The sequence below is a fragment of the Ruditapes philippinarum genome, unplaced genomic scaffold (genome assembly GCF_026571515.1).
Source record: "Ruditapes philippinarum isolate M1 unplaced genomic scaffold, ASM2657151v2 ctg6344_1_1_1_1, whole genome shotgun sequence".
Taxonomy (NCBI): domain Eukaryota; kingdom Metazoa; phylum Mollusca; class Bivalvia; order Venerida; family Veneridae; genus Ruditapes; species Ruditapes philippinarum.
Window position 1 is genome coordinate 14,763 of NW_026866963.1, and position 18,628 is coordinate 33,390.

The following is an 18,628-nucleotide window of genomic DNA, read 5'->3' on the forward strand; positions in this document are numbered from 1 at the left end:
GTTTTCTTTTTGTACTATATTATCAACAATGGCTAAAAGATCATTATCCAAGATAGAACCGAGATACTTTACTGATGGCTGAGATTGTATGGTGTGATTATTACAGTGTATTTTAAACTGCTCTAGTTTTCCTCTTAGAACTAAAAACAATACATTCTGTTTTACCAAGATGTAATGATAGATTATTATCAACAAGCCATTTACTACAATTTTCTAGTTCCTTACCTAAAACATTTCAAATAACATCTGGATCTTTATGTGAATTATCATCTGCATAAAGAATAAGCTTACATTTTTTGCTAATACTAATACTCATATCATTGACATAACATAGAAACAATAGAGGGCCCAAAATACTTCCGTGAGGAACACCACATGTAATATTCATAGCTTCAGACATAGTATTATTTACATTTACAATTTTACTACGACCAGTTAAATAAGATTGAAACCAATCTACTGACTCCACACCCATTTTTTGTAACTTTCTACACAGATGTAATGGTCCACAGTGTCAAACGCCTTTTGCAAATCTAACATAATCATACCGGTGAGCAGTCCTTTGGAAGTTTGACTTTTTACATGGTCAGTGAGATGGATTAGGCAGGAGTCAGTAGAATAATTACATCTAAAACCACTTTGTAATTCATATAATAGTCCCTGCTTAACTAAAAAAGATTCTAACTGATTATATACAGTTCTTTCTAAGATTTTTGAAACAATAGATAGGCAGAGTAAGCTGGGCAGAGTATAGGAATCATTTACTCTGATATACAATGAAGGCATAGATAATATAAAAAGATTGTTACAAGAATAAAGAAACATTAACAAAAAACACATTTTATCATCTCAGTATGCCCAATGCTGTAAAAAAACATCCATGATTTTCAGTCGAAACACATACCGTCTTTAGAAAGTCATCATTTATAATGACATAAATCCACATTTTCAAGTCAGAAACCATTTCAGCTACAAATCAGAAACCATTTCAGTTTTTAAATAAGAAACCATATCTATTCACTATTATTTACTAACAAACTCTTGAAAGTCCATCCATTAATGAGAAAGTTATAAACTGAACATATAACCGATTTTTCACAAATATAACACTCCAAGTGTCGGGCACTGATTTTTGAAAAAGATCCTTTCAAATCAAGTATGACCTTGAATATAAAATATTGCCTGTGATAAATAGTTATAGTCTGAATTGGCTATACTAAACTGAATAAACAAATTATATACTGGACAGAAAGCAGACATGAATGTTTTTAAGATAAGCCTTACTTATGAATGTCTGTTATGTTTGATAAGTAATCTATGAAATCAAATTCATGTATTAAAAAAACTTTTTCATCTTGTTAACCAAACTTTATTATTTGTTTTGTTAGCTCACCTGTCACAAAGTGACAGGGTGAGCTTCTGTGATCGCTTTTCGTGTGGCGTCCGTACGTCCCGCGTCAGTCCGTAAACTTTTACTTTAAACAACATCTCCTCATAAACCGCTGAGCCAATTTCACACAAACAGGAACTTTTGTGGGCACCTTTGAAAATGGTTCAAAAGAATTAAATTCCATGCAGAACTCTGGTTGCCATGGTAGCCAAAAGAAAAAACTTAAAAAGTCTTCTTTTAGAAAACCCTGAGAGCTAGAGCTGAGATATTGGGCACGAAACATCGTCTAGTGAGTGTCCATGACCATGTTGTTCAAATAAAAGCTCTAGGGTCAAAATTGGCTCAACCGCAGGGGTCATTGATTTTCCTAATATGTATATAGTAAAAACTTAAATAATCTTCTTTCAAAAAACCCAAAGAGTTAGAGCTAAGATATAAAATATGAACCATCTTCTAATGGGTGTTTACCACGTGTATTCAAATAAAAGCCCTATGTTCAAAATTGGCCTCGCCCCAGCAGGTCATTGGTTTTCCCTATATGTATATATTAAAAAAAATCTTCTTTTAATAAAAAAACTCTGGAGAGCTGGAGTTTACATATTTAGCATGAAAAAATCTTAAATGTATCCACCAAATTTGTTCAAATAAAAGCCTGGCCCCGTGTTCACAAAGAAAAGATCAGGATTAGAATCAGATGGTCCTGATTTTATTTTCATTAATATATAAAAGTAAAACTGATTGTATTATGCTAGAATTAAATGGTACATATTCGAAATATAAATAATTGCTTATTTGCAAAGAAACAAATCTATTTTGGGATAAAATCAACAAATAACAAAACAAATACAAAAATAATCGGATCAAAATAAGGATCAATTTTAGGATCAAGATCAAAATTTGAATCAACTGTAAAAGGCCAATATCTTGTAAAAATAACAATAATTTATTCTAAAATTTCATAAACATGCTATTTCAAGTCCAGTTTTATCAAGTTAATACTGAATATTTACTCTATGAGGATAAATAATGGAGAGTATTTGAGTTTTTAAATTTGATCCTGATCTTGATCCTGATCTTAAAATCTTTGTGAACACGGGGCCTGAGGTCAAAATTGGCACCGCAAAAGGGGTTTATTGATTTCCCTTATATGTATATTGTAAAACCAAAATATTAAAAAAAAAAACAAAGAGCTAGTGCTTAGATATTAAGTATGAAAAATCTTCTTATCAGTTTGTTCACACATAGGCCCTGGGAACAAAATTGTCTACAGATTGCAGTATTACTTGTTCCTTGTCTTGGAGAGTTTTATATTCAGGTGAGCAATTTCAGGGCAATTATTGCCCACTTGTTTTTTTTCTAAGTAGCATTTTACTCCAAAAATTTAAGGTAGAAGCTTTAAACCATGTTACACTTGGATGATCAATATCATCTGTAACAGCAAGGATGAAAGGCACATGATTTTACATTTGAATCAGTTTGATATGGACACGCAGTACAGTATTACTTCAAACTTCAAATCTTATCACATATGTGTATTTTGTCCAATTTATTTGGCAACTAGTAAACGGGAGAGAAGCCGGCATATATGAATGTTTGCTGCATTGTTTCTTGTTCTTTGTTGCAGGGAACGTATGTAATATTCTAAAGCATCCTGTGGTCTGTTTTCTTGTTCCATACATTGCCCTAAAATATTGAGTGCTGTTTCTATATGTGAAATGTTTTCCTCAGTTACTATGGTTCTTTTAATATTATCGAGTGCTTGTTGTTTTTCTTCTTGTCTTTGTAGATGACTGTAGATCTTGTATTGTAGAAAGTACAAGAAAGGTAGAGAATCAACTGTAGCCCAGTCCATCCAACAGTCATATAATGGATCTCTGTATAACTTATCATCTTGTGTAGATCTGAACATTTCATATTGTAGTTCATGAGGAACGCAGTTGATTTCCTGCGGTATGAAATGGACACAAAATGCTACAATATGTTTGATACAGTCTTCATTATCTTCAATGCATACCTTGGCAAAGTCTTCAGATACTGTTGGTGGAGACCTCAATAAGCGGCTGCAAATTGATAAAACAGGATGAGAGTTATATAGTTGTTCAGTTCGTCTAAGGATCTCCTCAGCTTTCTCCATCTCTCCTATACTGTAGAATACTGATGCCATTTTCAGTCTGCCAGAAGTAACATCTGAGGTCAAACCAGCCGATAGCCAATCCATTGCTTCAGGTAGTACTTGATTATTTGCCCCAAAACTGGATGATGCTAAGGCAGATCCATATGTGGTAAAGGTCAAAGGTGCAAGAAACTTGAATATAGTGTGTTGTAGTCTCTCACCATTACTAATGGCATAGGTCATTTGGAAAACTAATTTTCCAACAGATTGGTTTATTTTTTCAATATTTTCATTTTGTAATTCTTTGAAAAAATGTTGGTGAATATCACTTAATATGAATGCAAAGTTGATGTATACTAAAGCAAATGTTTGAAGAGAATAATGAAAACCATACACTTTTTGTGGCACCATGTTCAGTTTAACTTGAAGTCTATATCCAAGATCATCAATATCAATTCCAATGAAAGAACGTCCATCATTCTGAATAAAGTCACTTATATTTTCTAAAAGTTTTTGTTTTGTCTCAGAAGAAAATTGCCCTGCCATCAAATTGTTTTCAGATATAATGAAATGTGAACAATAATCATTCTGTACAGAACAGTATAATTCTTGTAAAGAGAATATCAAGCATGTTAATAAATTGTCCTCCTTCCATATACTTTGTTCAGTGTTTTCTACACAATTTAATAAAACTGTTTACACATATAACTTGATATGTTTATTTTCCCCAGAGGATTCAGAAATGATTTAAGAATCATTTTCATTAATACATAGCACCTGATTTGTGTTATATTTAAATACAACATTAGGCATCTCTCTGCCAGTGATGTAGATATTCTCCATTCAAGTTCAGGGTGTACACTGACTTTGCTTCCAGTTGGAACAACAAGACAACGAGTATCGACTGCATATCTTTTCATCTCTTGATTTGTCCATTTCCCTGTACCTTTTTTTTCTAACCAACTTAATGCTGATTGAGGCCATGATTTACAGGGATAAGCAAGCACATTGTCTTTATCACAGAATACATATTGTCCTAGCGTAGCAATGGATGGCCCATGCTGCTCATCACCAGAATACAGATAGTCATTTTTAATTGTGTTTTTACTCAAAATTTTTCTTTTTTCAAGTATATGGTGGTCATCAGGACGTTCAGTGACAGGAAGAGGTTCGTCATGTCGAAGCAGTTGTAGAAAACAATACCCGGGGGTAGTGTTTTCATTTTGTATCATGAGATAGTTTTGCTTGCCATGTTCCCACTCTGACAAATTTTGTATAACATTGACATTATCGTCACATCCTACAAAATCTATGTCTGAATTAAGTCCTATAGTAGTTGACCCTTCAGATTGACTACCTAAAATATATGAAGTCATATCTGTACCATTTGACCTCATTGTAACAGTACTCATAGTCTCAAGCATCTTCATTAATTTTGTCTTTCTCATCACCATTTGTTCATTGACACCAATGTCCTCTAAAACCTCTGATAACATTATTGAAAGCTGTTCCCTGTAATGAGGTGCTGGAAACATTCTGTAATATAACAAAAGGGGAAGTTGTTAAATATTGCCAACAAGTTTCATTTGTTAATTTTAGGGACATAATGCCTGAGAAGGCAATAATTTTTGTCCTTCTTTAGAAAGGGCTTACATAAGATTTGGGATTTTATAGCATTTAAGTTGCTGATTACATGAGGAAAGTTAGGGACGTAATTAGAAATTATTTGTTATAAAAGTAGCAAAATGTAAACAAACTTGTACTTTGACTTCCATACAAAATAATAACGCTAAAAGGTAATATAAGCAAAGGAGTGTCCAATGAGTGACTTTTTGGAATATATAACAGATAAGCAACAATAAAAAAAGCTTTCGAGAAATAAAAAATTAAATCATTTCTGGGCCTTTAATTACTCCTATTTGTTATTCATTTGAAGATTTATGTTTTACAACAGAGCGGAACATGAGTTCCAGACTTGACAAGACTTGAATTTTAGTTATATGCGTTGTTATAGACATTGGAGCTATTGTCATCACTCTGTTGTCAGTGTCAGAGTTGATAATTTTCCTGAAGATCTCTTTTCTCAGTAACTATCAAAGTAATTCTGTTTAAACTTGATATAGATATGAATTGTCGTGACCGTACATTATTTACTACCCGTAGGTAATCCTAAAAACATTTTTACAAACCTTTTTCAACATCTTTAGCCCTTGTAAACCATTTTGTAAACATTTTTCAGCAAATATCAAAGAAATTCACTTTAAACTTGATATACATATTCACTTTCAAAATATGACACCATTTCAGAAGGGTAATCTTAAAATTCTTTTTTGCAAAGTTATGAAAATTTTTTACTTTTTATTCTTCTAAGGTCAATTTCTCATAAACTGTCAAAGTTTATGACTTCTACATAGGAATACTCTTTTAAGTATTTAAATTGGAATAAATTTCTAAAGGGCAGGATAATTTCGTAATTTTTATTTCCTGGGTCATGCTAACACTTTGACTTTGGATGTCTCGGTTAACCTTTTACAAGGTTGCTTTTATTTTACTGTCCAGCACCGAGAATTATGGAGCACGCTGTCCGTGGACAGATCTTATTAAAAGATATAGTAAAGAATAATACTCATATTTTTGAAAGGAATGATTTACAACACATTTTTGTAATGTCTTTGATATTTATGATATTTTAATTTTACACTGAAAATCATTCAGGAGTACATCTAGAAGTCCCTAGTTTCCCTTGTGTACACTTCACTCTGAATGAATATTGTTCGAAATTAAAATAAAATTTAAAATCGAAGGGGAGTCTCAATTATCTTTATATACCTGTTTGAAAAACAGGTTGTATTAAAGAATCCTTCTCCTGTCTGGCAGGTGGATTGGCGGGCGGCATCCAATTTTTGTCAGGAGCACATCTCCTAATCGCATGGGGGAATTTTGATGAAATAGATAAATACAGAATCCCTAAAGAAAGCCCAACACGGCAAAATTGAAAATGTTGCAGGCTCGGTTTGAACCTCATAAAAATGTTCACTACTTTGAGAAGCCGTGTTGTGCGCTTGAACCAGGTCTCTAGGTCAAAGGTCTAGGTCATACTTAGAGGTCATTGAAAAACGCTTGTCCGGATTAAAATAAGAAAATATGTATTCGGGCCATATAGTCATAATCTATTGAGGGATTAAAACACAAATGGTTATTATCATGATTATTGGTGTGAAACATGTGACTTAGGTTTATATATGCAAGGTCAAGGTCACTCAAGATGATTATCATGGTCACTTAAGATGATAAATTATAGAGATTTTGTCCAGAGCATAAAGTTCAAGGTCACACTTAGAGGTCATCAAGAACACGGAAGCAAAACTTCTTCTACATGCATATAAAGGGATTTAATATTACTTGGGACAAATGTTTACAATTGTGAGGCGGAGTGTGGCGTGCAAATTAAGGTCCCTGCAGTCAAGGCCAAGATCACACATGGGTCAAATTTCAGAGAAAAATATGAAAAATTTTGAAAGGACCATTTAGACATCATTTAATGAGGCATTGAAAAATTGAAAAAGAAATGGCCATTATCATGACTACTGGTGTGAAACATGTAATTTAGGTTAATATATTCAAGGACAAGGTCACTAAAGATGATATTCGAGGTCAGTAAAATGATTAAATATGACAAACAAGATCAACAAGGAATGGCGGCGTTCAATGAACGCAACCAATCTAGGGATTTTGTCCAGAGCATATATCCTGCACATATGGAGGGATTCTAATGAAACTTCATATTGATGTTCAACACTGTAAGAAGCGGTGTCATGTTCTTGAACAAGGTATCCAGGTTTAAGGTCAAGGTCACACTTAGAGGTCAATGAAAATCGTTTGTCCGGAGCAAAACTTGCATGCATACAGGGATTTCAATATAACTTGGCTCAAATATTTACCATTGTAAGGCAGATGGTTCTAAGCAAAGTTTAGGTCCTTGCAGCCAATGTCAAGGTCGCACATAGGGGTCAAAGTTCAAATAAAAATTTGAAAATTTGTATCCGGAACATTTAGTAATCGTTTATTTATGGGTTAAAACACATATGGTCATTATCATAACTACTGGTGTGAAACAAGTAATTAGGTTAATATATGCATGGTCAAGATCACTAAAGATGGTGAGATATAGAAATTTTGTTCAGATCATATCTTCCAAGCATTGTGAGATTCTTATGGAACTTTAAAGAAATGTTCACCACTATGAGAAGCAGTGGCGCATGTATAAAGCAGGTCTCTAGGTTAAAGGTTAAGGTCACACTAAGAGATCATTGAAAAATTCTTGTTCCGAACTTCTATATGCATTGGGGGGATTTTAATGTAACTTGAAACAAATGTTCACCATTTTTAGGCTTAATGTGCACATAATCTAGGTCCCTTATACTAAAGTCAAAGTTTTAAAGAGAGGTCAAAGTTTGTGTTCGAGACCATTTAGTCATTATTTATTGATGGATTGTAATACAAGTGATAACTATCATGACTACAAGTGTGACACATGTAATTTAGGTTAATATTTGCAAGGTCAATGTCACTAAAGATGATAAAAATTCGGATATTTTCGGGAAATTGCCCAGAACATATCTCCCATATACATATACGAGGGTTGTCCAAAAAATTCGTGCACTGCAGTTATTGTCGTGAGAGTTATTGATAGAAAAACATGAATTATATATCACTCGAAGGAGAAATCTGTCTCAAATAAGAAAACAAAAGAAAAAAACGTGTAACCCCCGTGTCGTGTAAACGAATCGTCATACAGTTACCTTGGTAACGCAATACCGGCGCACGACAAACAATTGGGTTAGTTCTTTACTTTGATGCATCACGGTATACTTTAAACACTACAAATAAACGTCAAAATTCTGGAAAAAGTTTGTGTACGTATTCCCAACGTCACTAGAAAATATAACGTCATTTGCCTTATTGTAACGATCGTAAACAAACATTTATGGATGGTCGTCAGTACTGTAATTACGTGATATTGTCAGTCGCTTAACGTCTGGAAATACGGGCGATCATTAAATTTTGAGCAAATATTGGTAAAACACCAACAAATACCTACAAAGAACTTAAAAGGGCAAGCGGGACAAGTTCAGTGTCACGAAGGCTGGTTTATAAATGACACAAACACTTTGTAGAAGGGCGAGTGTCGGTAGACGATGACAACCGGTCAGTCAGACAGACGTCCGTCCGTAATGCCGGCGCATGTGACGAGGGTTGTCCAATATATTCGAGCACTGGTGGAATATGTTACATGTACGTTGCATAAGAACAATAAAAAGTACAAAATACTTTGCATCAATCATTTCTCTATTGACAGTTAAACAAATTATAACATAAAAAGCAAATGCAACTTTACAAGCAACAAACAATTTATGCAATTACAGAAATGAACTAACCCATTTTTTGTCGTGCGCCGGTATTACGTTACTAAGGTAACTTAATGACCATTCATTTAAACGACACGCCGGTTACTCGGCTTTTTCTTTTGTTTTCGTATTGGAGACAGATTTCCCCTTCAAGTGATATATAATTCTTTTGTTTTTAATAATTACTCTCACGACGATAACTGCAGTGCACGAATTTTTTGGACAACCCTCGTATATAATGCTCACATCTCTGTCAAAAGCTTTTGTGACGGACGAATGTTGCAACAATATTGCCCTTGCTCTTATTGATGTGATTTGCGTTTTCTACATTAATAATTTCCATTATTAAATCCAGTTCATGTCCTGTGATGAAGATGTAAAATGTCGTTTAGTTAAATAAGCTGAAACTTTAGGTCTTAATTTAGAAAACTTTCAAGAAAAAAATGGAGTGTTGCCCCCTCCTGAAGAAGGCTTTTGTTGTAAAGATGAGCTTAATTGACTGTGTATTTCAAAAGATTGACAGTTATAATGGTGATTTAAGGATAAAATATAAATCTACCTATAATATATGAACACTGACCAACTCTTTTTATAAATTGAGCATTACAGGTAATTTTCGATAGATAATTATAGAGTTATTTATTGTTCATGCAAGTAAAATTATACATTTGACAGGAATTACGGCAATTGATAAATTTATTTTGACTTTCAACTGTTCTCTTACTATATAACATTGGATGGGCATGTCACTTAAACTACCATTGTTATTCCTCCAAATCCTTTGAAGAAAAGGGTACACATTGTTCTGCAGCATGATGTCAGTCTGATGGCCCTGCTGTCCATCCATCTATCCATTGGTCCATCTGTCGCACATTGTTTCAGGTCGATAATTTGAGATTGCATGGATCCAATACCCTCAAGCTTCATATAAGCATTGGTCTTGGTCAGTACATGACCCCTATTGATTTGAGGGTTAAGAGTCAAAGGTCAGGTCACATTGATGTCACATGCCAAATTGGTTTCTGCCCAATAGCTTGACAACCCACGGGCCCTGAAACTTCGATGTAGCATTTTTTGGCCATTAAATGTCCCTGATTGATTTTGGGGTTTGCGGGGTTATAGGGCCTTAATTGTTACTTCTTTGAAGTACATAAACATACATAGTAAAAAGACATTTAAAAACGTTTTTATGTACGAAACTAAAATGCCAAGAGCTATTCTGTTTGACATTTAAACATTTAGTAGCAAATATTTAGCAATGTCGTCCCCTTTCAAAGTTGCTCAAATGGTTCCGGTCTGTTGCATATGTAGGTCATAGGGCCAGAAAAGGATTTCAAAAAACACAAGATTCAAAAAAATTCTTGTCTGAAAATACATGGGCCAGAGTTTTGATTTTTGGTATATGATATCATTTATGGGTCCTCTACCAAAGTTGTTCAAATTTTGTCCCTAGTGTCAAAATTGGCCCCGCCCTGGGGGTCATAGGTTTTTCCTTATATGTATATAGTAAAATCTAAAAAAAATCTTCTTCTCTGATTTGGCGAAGGCTACAGATTAGATATTTGGCATGAAACATTGTGTAGTAGACCTCTATCAAGATTATTCAAATAATGGCCCTAGGGTCAAAATTGGCCCGCCCCGGGGAGACATTGATTTTCATTACATACATATGGTAAAAATTTGAAAAATCTTCTGGTCTGAAAGTAAATGGCCTAGAGCTTTGATATTTGGTCTAAGGTATCATCTGAAGGTCCAATACCAAAGTTGTACAAATTTTGTCCCTATTGTAAAAATTGGTCCCGCCCCGGGGGCTCATAGGTTTTTCTAATATGTATATAGTAAAACATAAAAAAAATCTTCTTCTCTGAATTGGCAAAGGCTACAGGTAAGATATTTGGCATGAAAAATTGTGTGGTAGACCTCTACCAAATTTGTTCAAATAATGGCCCTCGGGTCAAAATTGGCCCCGCCCTCGGGGGTCATTAATTTTCATTATATACAAATAGTGAAAACTTGAAAAATCTTCTGGTCTGAAAATAAATGGCCTATAGCTTTGATATTTGGTCTATGGTATCATCTATAGGTCCAAAACCAAAGTTGTTCAAATTTTGTTCCTAGAACTAAAATTGGCCCCGCCCTGGGGGTCATAGGTTTTTCCTTATATGTATATTGTAAAACCTAAAAGAAATCTACTTCTCTGAATTTGTAAAGGCTACAGGTTAGATATTTAGCATGAAACATGTCCTAATGGGTGTCTACCAAGTTTGTTGAAATAAAATCCCTGGGGTCAAAATTGGCCCCGCCCCGGACTTCATTGATTTTCCTTATATGTGTATATCAAAAACTTAAAAAATCTTCTTTGAAAAAACCCACATTGCTAGAGTTAAGATATTAAGCATGAAACATCTTCTAGTGATAGTCTACCAAGTTTGTTCAAATTAAAGCCCTGGGGTCAAAATTGGCCCCGCCCCAGGGGGTCTTTGATTTTTGCTGTATGCATATTGTAAAAACTTAAAAATCTTCTTTTAAAGAACCCAAAGAGTTAGAGCTAAGATATTTAGCATGCAACATCTTCTAATGAGTGTGTACCACGTTTGTTCAAATTAAAGCCCTGGGGTCAAAATTGGTCCCGCCACAGGGGTCATTGATTTTCCCTATATGTGTATAGCAAAAACATAAAAAATCTTCTTTGAAAACACCCAAATAGCTAGAGTTTAGATATTAATCATGAAACATCTTCTAGTGAGTGTCTACCAAGTTTGTTCAAATTAAAGCCATAGGGTCAAAATTGGCCCCGCCCCAGGGGGTCATTGATTTTCCCTATATGCATTTAGTAAAAACTTTAAAAAAAATCTTTTAAAGAATGCAAAGAGTGAGAGCTAAGATATTTAGCATGAAACATGTTCTTATGGATGTCTACCAAGTTCGTTCAAATAAGAGCCCTGGAGTCAAAATTGGCCCCGCCCGGGGGTCATTCATTTTCCCTATATGTTTATAACAAAAACTTAAAAAATCTTTTTTGAAAAAAAAAACAAATAGCTAGAGTTTAGATACTAAGCATGAAACATGTTCTAATGGGTGTCTACCAAATTTGTTCAAATAAAAGCCCTGGGGTCAAAATTGGCCCCGCCCCAGGGGGTCATTCATTTTCCTTATATGTGTATGACAAAAACTTAAAAATCTTCTTTGAAAAAAAACTCAAATAGCTAGAATTTATTAAGCACGAAGCATCTTCTAGTGAGTGTCTACAAAGTTTGTTCAAATAAAAACCCTGGGGTTAAAATTGGCCCCGTCACAGGGGAAATTGATTTTCCTTATATGTGTAGAACAAAAACTTAAAAATCTTCTTTGAAAAACCCTGAATAGCTAGAGTTCAGATATTAAGCATGAAACATTGTCTTGTAAGTGTCTACAAAGATTGTTCAAATAAAAGCCCTGGGGTCAAAACTGGCCCTGCCCCAGGTGTGTCATTGTTTTTAACAATATGTGTAAAGAAATAAACTTGAAAAAAAAATCTTCTTTTAAAAAAAACCCAACAAGCTAGACCGTAGATGTTTAGCATGAAACATTTTGTAATTGATGTCTACCAAGTCTGTTCAAATAAAAGCCCTGGGGTTTAAACTGGCCCTGCTCTGGGGGCCTATATACAGGTGAGCGACTTCAGGGCCATCATGGCCCTCTTGTTAGCAATGTAATAATCTCAGGTGAGCGATCAGTGGCCGCCATCATTGCGCTTTTGTTTTGGTTGTAAGTAGGAAAGGGTGTAATAGTTTCTGACTTTGCAAAAAGCTATTATATACATGCATTTGTGTGTTTAATTTGTTAATTCAATAATATGTCATGTATATGATATTTTTTATTTTTTCTGTTTGACAATTTGCTTTGCTAGCTCGGGGCGAGCTTATGGGATCATTGTATGTCTGCCGTCAGTCGTTAAGTTTGTTAACATTCTAGCAATCTCATTTTACCCTCAATTGTCACCAAAATTGCCAGTGATTTTTCGAACATGGGCTATCTCAGATGAAAACTAGATCAAAGGAGCAAAAATACAACATATTCTTACAGTGTAGAGGCTACTGTTTCAGTCCATATATCCTGAAAATTGGTCAGAACTGTTGTATTGATGTTTGATTGTTTTGATGATTTCTAGCTAAAGTTAGAATATGGGTCACCTGGGGCCAAAACCTAGGTGACACAATCAAAATATGGAAACACCTTGATAACTCTCTTTAGGTAACATGTTCAACCAAAATATTTCACTAATTTGTAAGCAGTGCTGATGCAGTTACTCTAGCTAAGGTTTAGATAAGGATTATCTAGGGTCAAAAACTAGGTCACATAGCCCAAATATGAAACATCTTAAGTTTGTTTACATTTTACGGATTACTTTTTCAGTCCAAATATGTTGGAAATTGGTCAGAATGCTTTTTATTTAATCATGTCAAATAGTCACAGAACCCAAATATAGAAAAAAATGTTTTTAAACACTACAGTATAAATGTTATCTTTTACAGCCTAAACTATCCTGTAAATATGTCAGTAAAGTTGTTAAAATGATTTCTACCTCAAGTTTAAGTGTGGATCATCTTGGGACAAAACCAGATAAAAAAAAGTCCATAATGGAATTTGTTCTGTACTATTTTCGGTGCAGATATCTGTCTTGCTTAGTTTAACCGACATAAACTACAACAAGCCTGTAACGTCTGATATATTGGACTTTCTAAGATTAAGAAATTATATCAGTTTTAAATCCATAGTTAACAATTTTAATTGTTCCATTTAAAGCCTTAATAATCAGGTTAGCGATATAAGGACCCTCATGGCCCTTTTGTTTAACTAGTCATCCTCTTTTACTTGGAATTTAAAATAATAAAAGATAATTTGAATGTAAACCCTGATCATATTACTGATTTTAATACGTTCCTTTATCATATATTCATATTTATATATTAGATCTATACATACGAAACTTTATGGAAAAAAGTTAACTTACTTTTAACTGATGTAATGAAAATAATATGTTTTCTTTCTGTGTGCTTCAGTGATTATTAATACTTCCTGTTTTGGTTTTGAATGGAAGGGAAATAACTCACTTCCTCTTCCTGGTATAAAAGTTATTGAATAATGTCCCTCTACACTTTTGATTATGATTATGTATCACCCTTTTATTAACGCTTACTACAATATCGTTTTATTATGGACTTATGAATATTATGAATATGAAACATTCTGAAGTTTAAATTACAAAAAGATTAAAACAGTTTTTTTTTTACTTATTTGGTTTAGATTCTAATATATAATAGAAACACATGATAGATTGCCAGAAGTTAAACACATGCATTGTGCATTACTTCATATTGTGTTTTGTTCATTTTTTTCTCTAAGTAACATGACTACACATGTATTTGAAGAATAGATTCAAATATAACCTTGACCTTCGAAAGAACTTTTTAATACAAATGTCTGTCAATGTTTTTGCATTTTGCATTTTGTAGTAAGAAAAAATGTGTGCCTCTCCTTGTGTTGACTCTTGTTTTAGGAATAAAAGCTTTTTGAGGGGGATTTTAAGTATCACATTCACTGACAGTTCTAGTTTTAGTTTTATTTATTTAGCTTTATATTTAAAGTGAATAAAATTCATAACAATTTGAAACAAATGCACTAAATAAAGACTCTATTTCTTGTATTTATTATTTTCAGGGGCAGTTTCTGTAGCACCTAAAGCTGAAGATATTAGATTTAAAACTAAACCTGATGGATATGTAAGTTATTCAGTCATTTATTCATACTTAACTTATGCAATTCAAGGCAAAAACCTTTTTCAGAGCTGGTGTAACTTAAAACCCAACTAAACCAAAATAAAAACCCTGTTTAGCAGTAATAATTACCTCAAAAGATAGTTTTATGTTATTATCTTTCATGAACAGACCCAGTGTCTGCAGTTTTTACATTGTCTCTGAGGGATAGGGATCATCCCTTTAAGATTTTTTACATTGACTTTTAGAACAAGTTATCTACTTTGTTTTGTTTTTTTCTTATGCAATAATTATCTGCTCTGTTTTTGTATCTCACAATATCATTTTCATCTAAAAGCAGGTTGTTTTTTGGATATGTTAACTTTAATAGAATATTTTTACAGTTTACACCAACTACTGAGATTATGAAGTAATTGTACATTTTCTCCTTTTACATCTTACATTATATAGCTATCATGATGAATAACAGCAACATGTGATATAATTATTGATAATGAAATGCACTCAAAATACACTTGAGTTTCTGTACTAGAATTGCATTGTTTTATTGAAATGTTAATTATTGTCAATACAAGATGTTTCATTGATATACACAATGTATTTATGTAATTTTATTGTCCAACATAAATGATAATTGCGTACTTTATGTTAAATCGGTTATTTGTTGACACAAGTGTTCGTCTTCTCATATAGTTGTAAGAAAAATTTGATTGGCTTATTTTAACATTAAGCCTGCTGCCAGCAACTGAATCTACTTATTTGCCTGTCAGTCGATCAAATTATCCTCTGTTATGTTTTTAAAATAAAACATGGACTTGTCCCTGAATATATCGGAGAAAACTTTATTCCATTAGATTCTGTTTATACTTAAAGGACCAGGTCAAGTAAAAATGGGTGTTATATGCTACCTAAGGTCAAAGGTTTCGAATTAAAGTCTTTTGCTTACAATGGATGTGTATTGTGAAATAAACTACCCTCTTCTTGTGTTATCCTTGGTATGATGTTTTTGATATGGTTAATTTCTTATACATTGATATTTGATTTTATTGTTTTATAATGTATTGAATATGTTTTACCATGTTATTGCAGAATACTGAAATAAATCTATCTAATCTATCTAACCCATGTGACCGGAGTGAAGACCAAGATGGACAATTGCATCTAAGATACATGTATTTAGTGTGGTAAGGGTAAAAAAGCTTCTTTCTCAATGCTTTGACCAAAACAAAACATATTTGAATCTCCCAAAATAATGCATAAAACAAAAATGAAATTTTTAGGAGCTGGTTATTAAAAGAGATATGAAGTCTAAGCAAACCCTTATTCTCAAATTTATGTTAGTAAGATGTGAAATTAAATCATTAAAAATGTTAATGTTTTATTTTACCTAATTTAGGATCAAACCACAACAGTTACCAATCTCAATTATATGTTTAATGTTCTCATAAAGTTTTCTAGACATTTGGGCAACCTTTAGGGTTTCCATTTTGACTATTTACGAAATAGTACACCGCATGGAGGTCTAAATTAATAATTATTATATATAATATATAAATGCATAATAGAATGATACCTGTATATAGTAAATGATAAACAAGTAAATGTGCAGAGCAAACAAAATGACCAAACAACATACATGTAATGTACTCCCTGTTACAATCTTATGAATATTTTAGTATTATTATTAATAAAATTAATTGTTCTAAAATTTGTTCTTTGTATTAATATGTATCTAATTAGATACAATTAGTTTTCCAAAGGTGTAGAAACATATCATTCATCTGTGTAGTATATATGTTAAAAAATTAAAAGGCCATACTTTCCCCAATAATGTTAAACTGCAAAATGCTGATAATATGCACCAGGGCACTTGATGAAGAAGCTTCTGTGAAGCATGAACCTAAAAAAATCTAGTTTCATTGAATTCTGTTGTTTCTGGTATATAACATGATTTAACATTTCTTCATGTGAATATTTAGGCATCTGATATGCTTTAAAACTGTTATTTCAGTGTTATAAAACTCTTGTTGGCCCTTTCCAAAGAAGGCCAAATCATTCATTTTTGAGGCATAATGTGCCTTTAATTTAAGTAAATGGCCTTCAGCACATGATATACTGTACATCTTAATTTTTAATAATTAGTCCATGATTGAATTACAGTTGAAACAGAAAAAAGACCTTAAAATTTGCACAAAATGAAATAGTCATAAGAGAAATCAGGCAATAGTAGGAAACAAACACATCAATATGAAATTAAGGAAAAAAAAACTTCAAGAGATGTATATGAGATTGCAATTGTTTATGAAGATCTAACATTCTTCTAGCAAATGTTACCAACTTATTATTGGGATAATTATATGTTACATATTTTTTTTAAAGTGTCATATGTTTTGTAATGATTATCAATAGAAGGGTGTTAAATAGCATGATTGTTTGTGAAAATGTAACATTCTTCTAGTAAATGTTACCAATTTATTATTACTTTACATGCCTTTTTTAAAGTAGCATATGTTTTGTAATGATTATCAATAGAATGATATCGAAGAGCCTGATATAAATGAAATATATATAGCTTCAAAAAAGGTATAGTTAAACAGTGAGTGTTACCCATGTTTATAGTACCCGAAACTTATAATTTCTAACATCAGAGTGTAAAATATGAAGAAAATAATATTAATTAAAGTCCACTCCTGGTTCACCGGGAGACTATAGGTTTTCCCTTTATCTGATTATGAGCTTCACTCCACTCATAATCTAAACTTGCAAAAAGGAGTAAATGACATAAACTGTTTGTGTTAGAGGGTTATCTTAAGCTCCCCCTTTTTTTTACCATAAACCCCTCATTGGCATTGGCATCAGATATGGTGTGAGTTACGGTAACCTTTTAAAAAAAAAGATCCATTTTCTCAGAGGCTTTAAAGCTATTAAATTCAAACTTTGAATTCATGTTTTTCTCATAAAAGGAAATTATCTTAAAAAATTTGCCCCTTTTCTATGTTTCTTTTACTATTAATCTCCATCACTGAGAAAAGTGGAGCATACTGTCCACATACAAATTTTGTTATTATGTTTTAGAATATGTTTCACGATGTTGTGTGGCTGTCTGAATCGTGGTAACTATATATTTTTGTTCCCTGTGTCTCACTGTATAATTAAGACAATGGTAAATTGAAAATAATAAAATCACAATTTAAATAAATTTTATTTATGCTGTCAAAGTTGGAATATATACATTTATTCAAGAACATTATTATAATTACATGCATTTTATGTACCAATATCATATGTAGTACCTTATTGTACCATTAATATAAAAGTATTAACATGCCCTTAATACAAATAAATATTAAAGAATCATTAATATTTTTAAAACATAATATGTAATCTCTTAATTGTTTTGGGGGAAATAGCTTAAATGTGAAAATAAATAATGTCTTTTGGGAATAAGAATTACTCTGAGCATTCACTTGCATGTAAGAAGAACAAGAAATAGAATCAATGAGCTTTTTAAATTCCAAATTACTCAAAATTGTATATTTTCAAACATAATGCTGAGAAACCAATAGAAACTTAATACCAAAATAGCATTTAATATAAAAAGACACATACCTGTATAATTAAGACAATGGTAAATTGAAAATTATAAAATCACAATAATTTTTTTATTTAAGCAGTCAAAATTGAAATATGACTGCCTAGCGTTTGTCTTTTCTTATAGTCATGCTCAATTTATTCATGAAGCGTTATTATAACATACTGTCAAGTTTAATAGTTTCAAACATATTATGTATATCTTGCTTTTGTTATAACACGTTTATTGTTTTGTATGTGATTCCGTGTTGAAAATTAATTGCTCAAAATACATGAATGCTTTTTTGTTTACCCTATTGACCTATTCATATGAAATTGATACTAAAATGTTTTGGATATAATTTAAAATGAATAAATCATTATCCAAAAA

At 32.4% G+C, this 18,628-nt stretch overlaps 2 protein-coding genes across 2 annotated transcripts; both read right to left on the minus strand.

Annotated features, from left to right (window-relative positions):
- Positions 1–280: 280 nt before the first annotated feature.
- On the minus strand, positions 281–13,965 carry LOC132734348 (uncharacterized). Its single transcript, XM_060721073.1, has 2 exons — positions 13,905–13,965; positions 281–5,039 (listed from the first exon to the last, which is right to left on the minus strand). Exon 2 carries the CDS (start codon positions 4,047–4,049, stop codon positions 2,937–2,939), a length of 1,113 nt encoding a protein of 370 aa, XP_060577056.1. The 5' UTR covers positions 4,050–5,039; positions 13,905–13,965; the 3' UTR covers positions 281–2,936.
- LOC132734347 (uncharacterized) lies at positions 4,187–5,038 on the minus strand. The gene has a single exon (XM_060721072.1). It carries the CDS (start codon positions 5,036–5,038, stop codon positions 4,187–4,189), a length of 852 nt encoding a protein of 283 aa, XP_060577055.1.
- Positions 13,966–18,628: the final 4,663 nt, after the last annotated feature.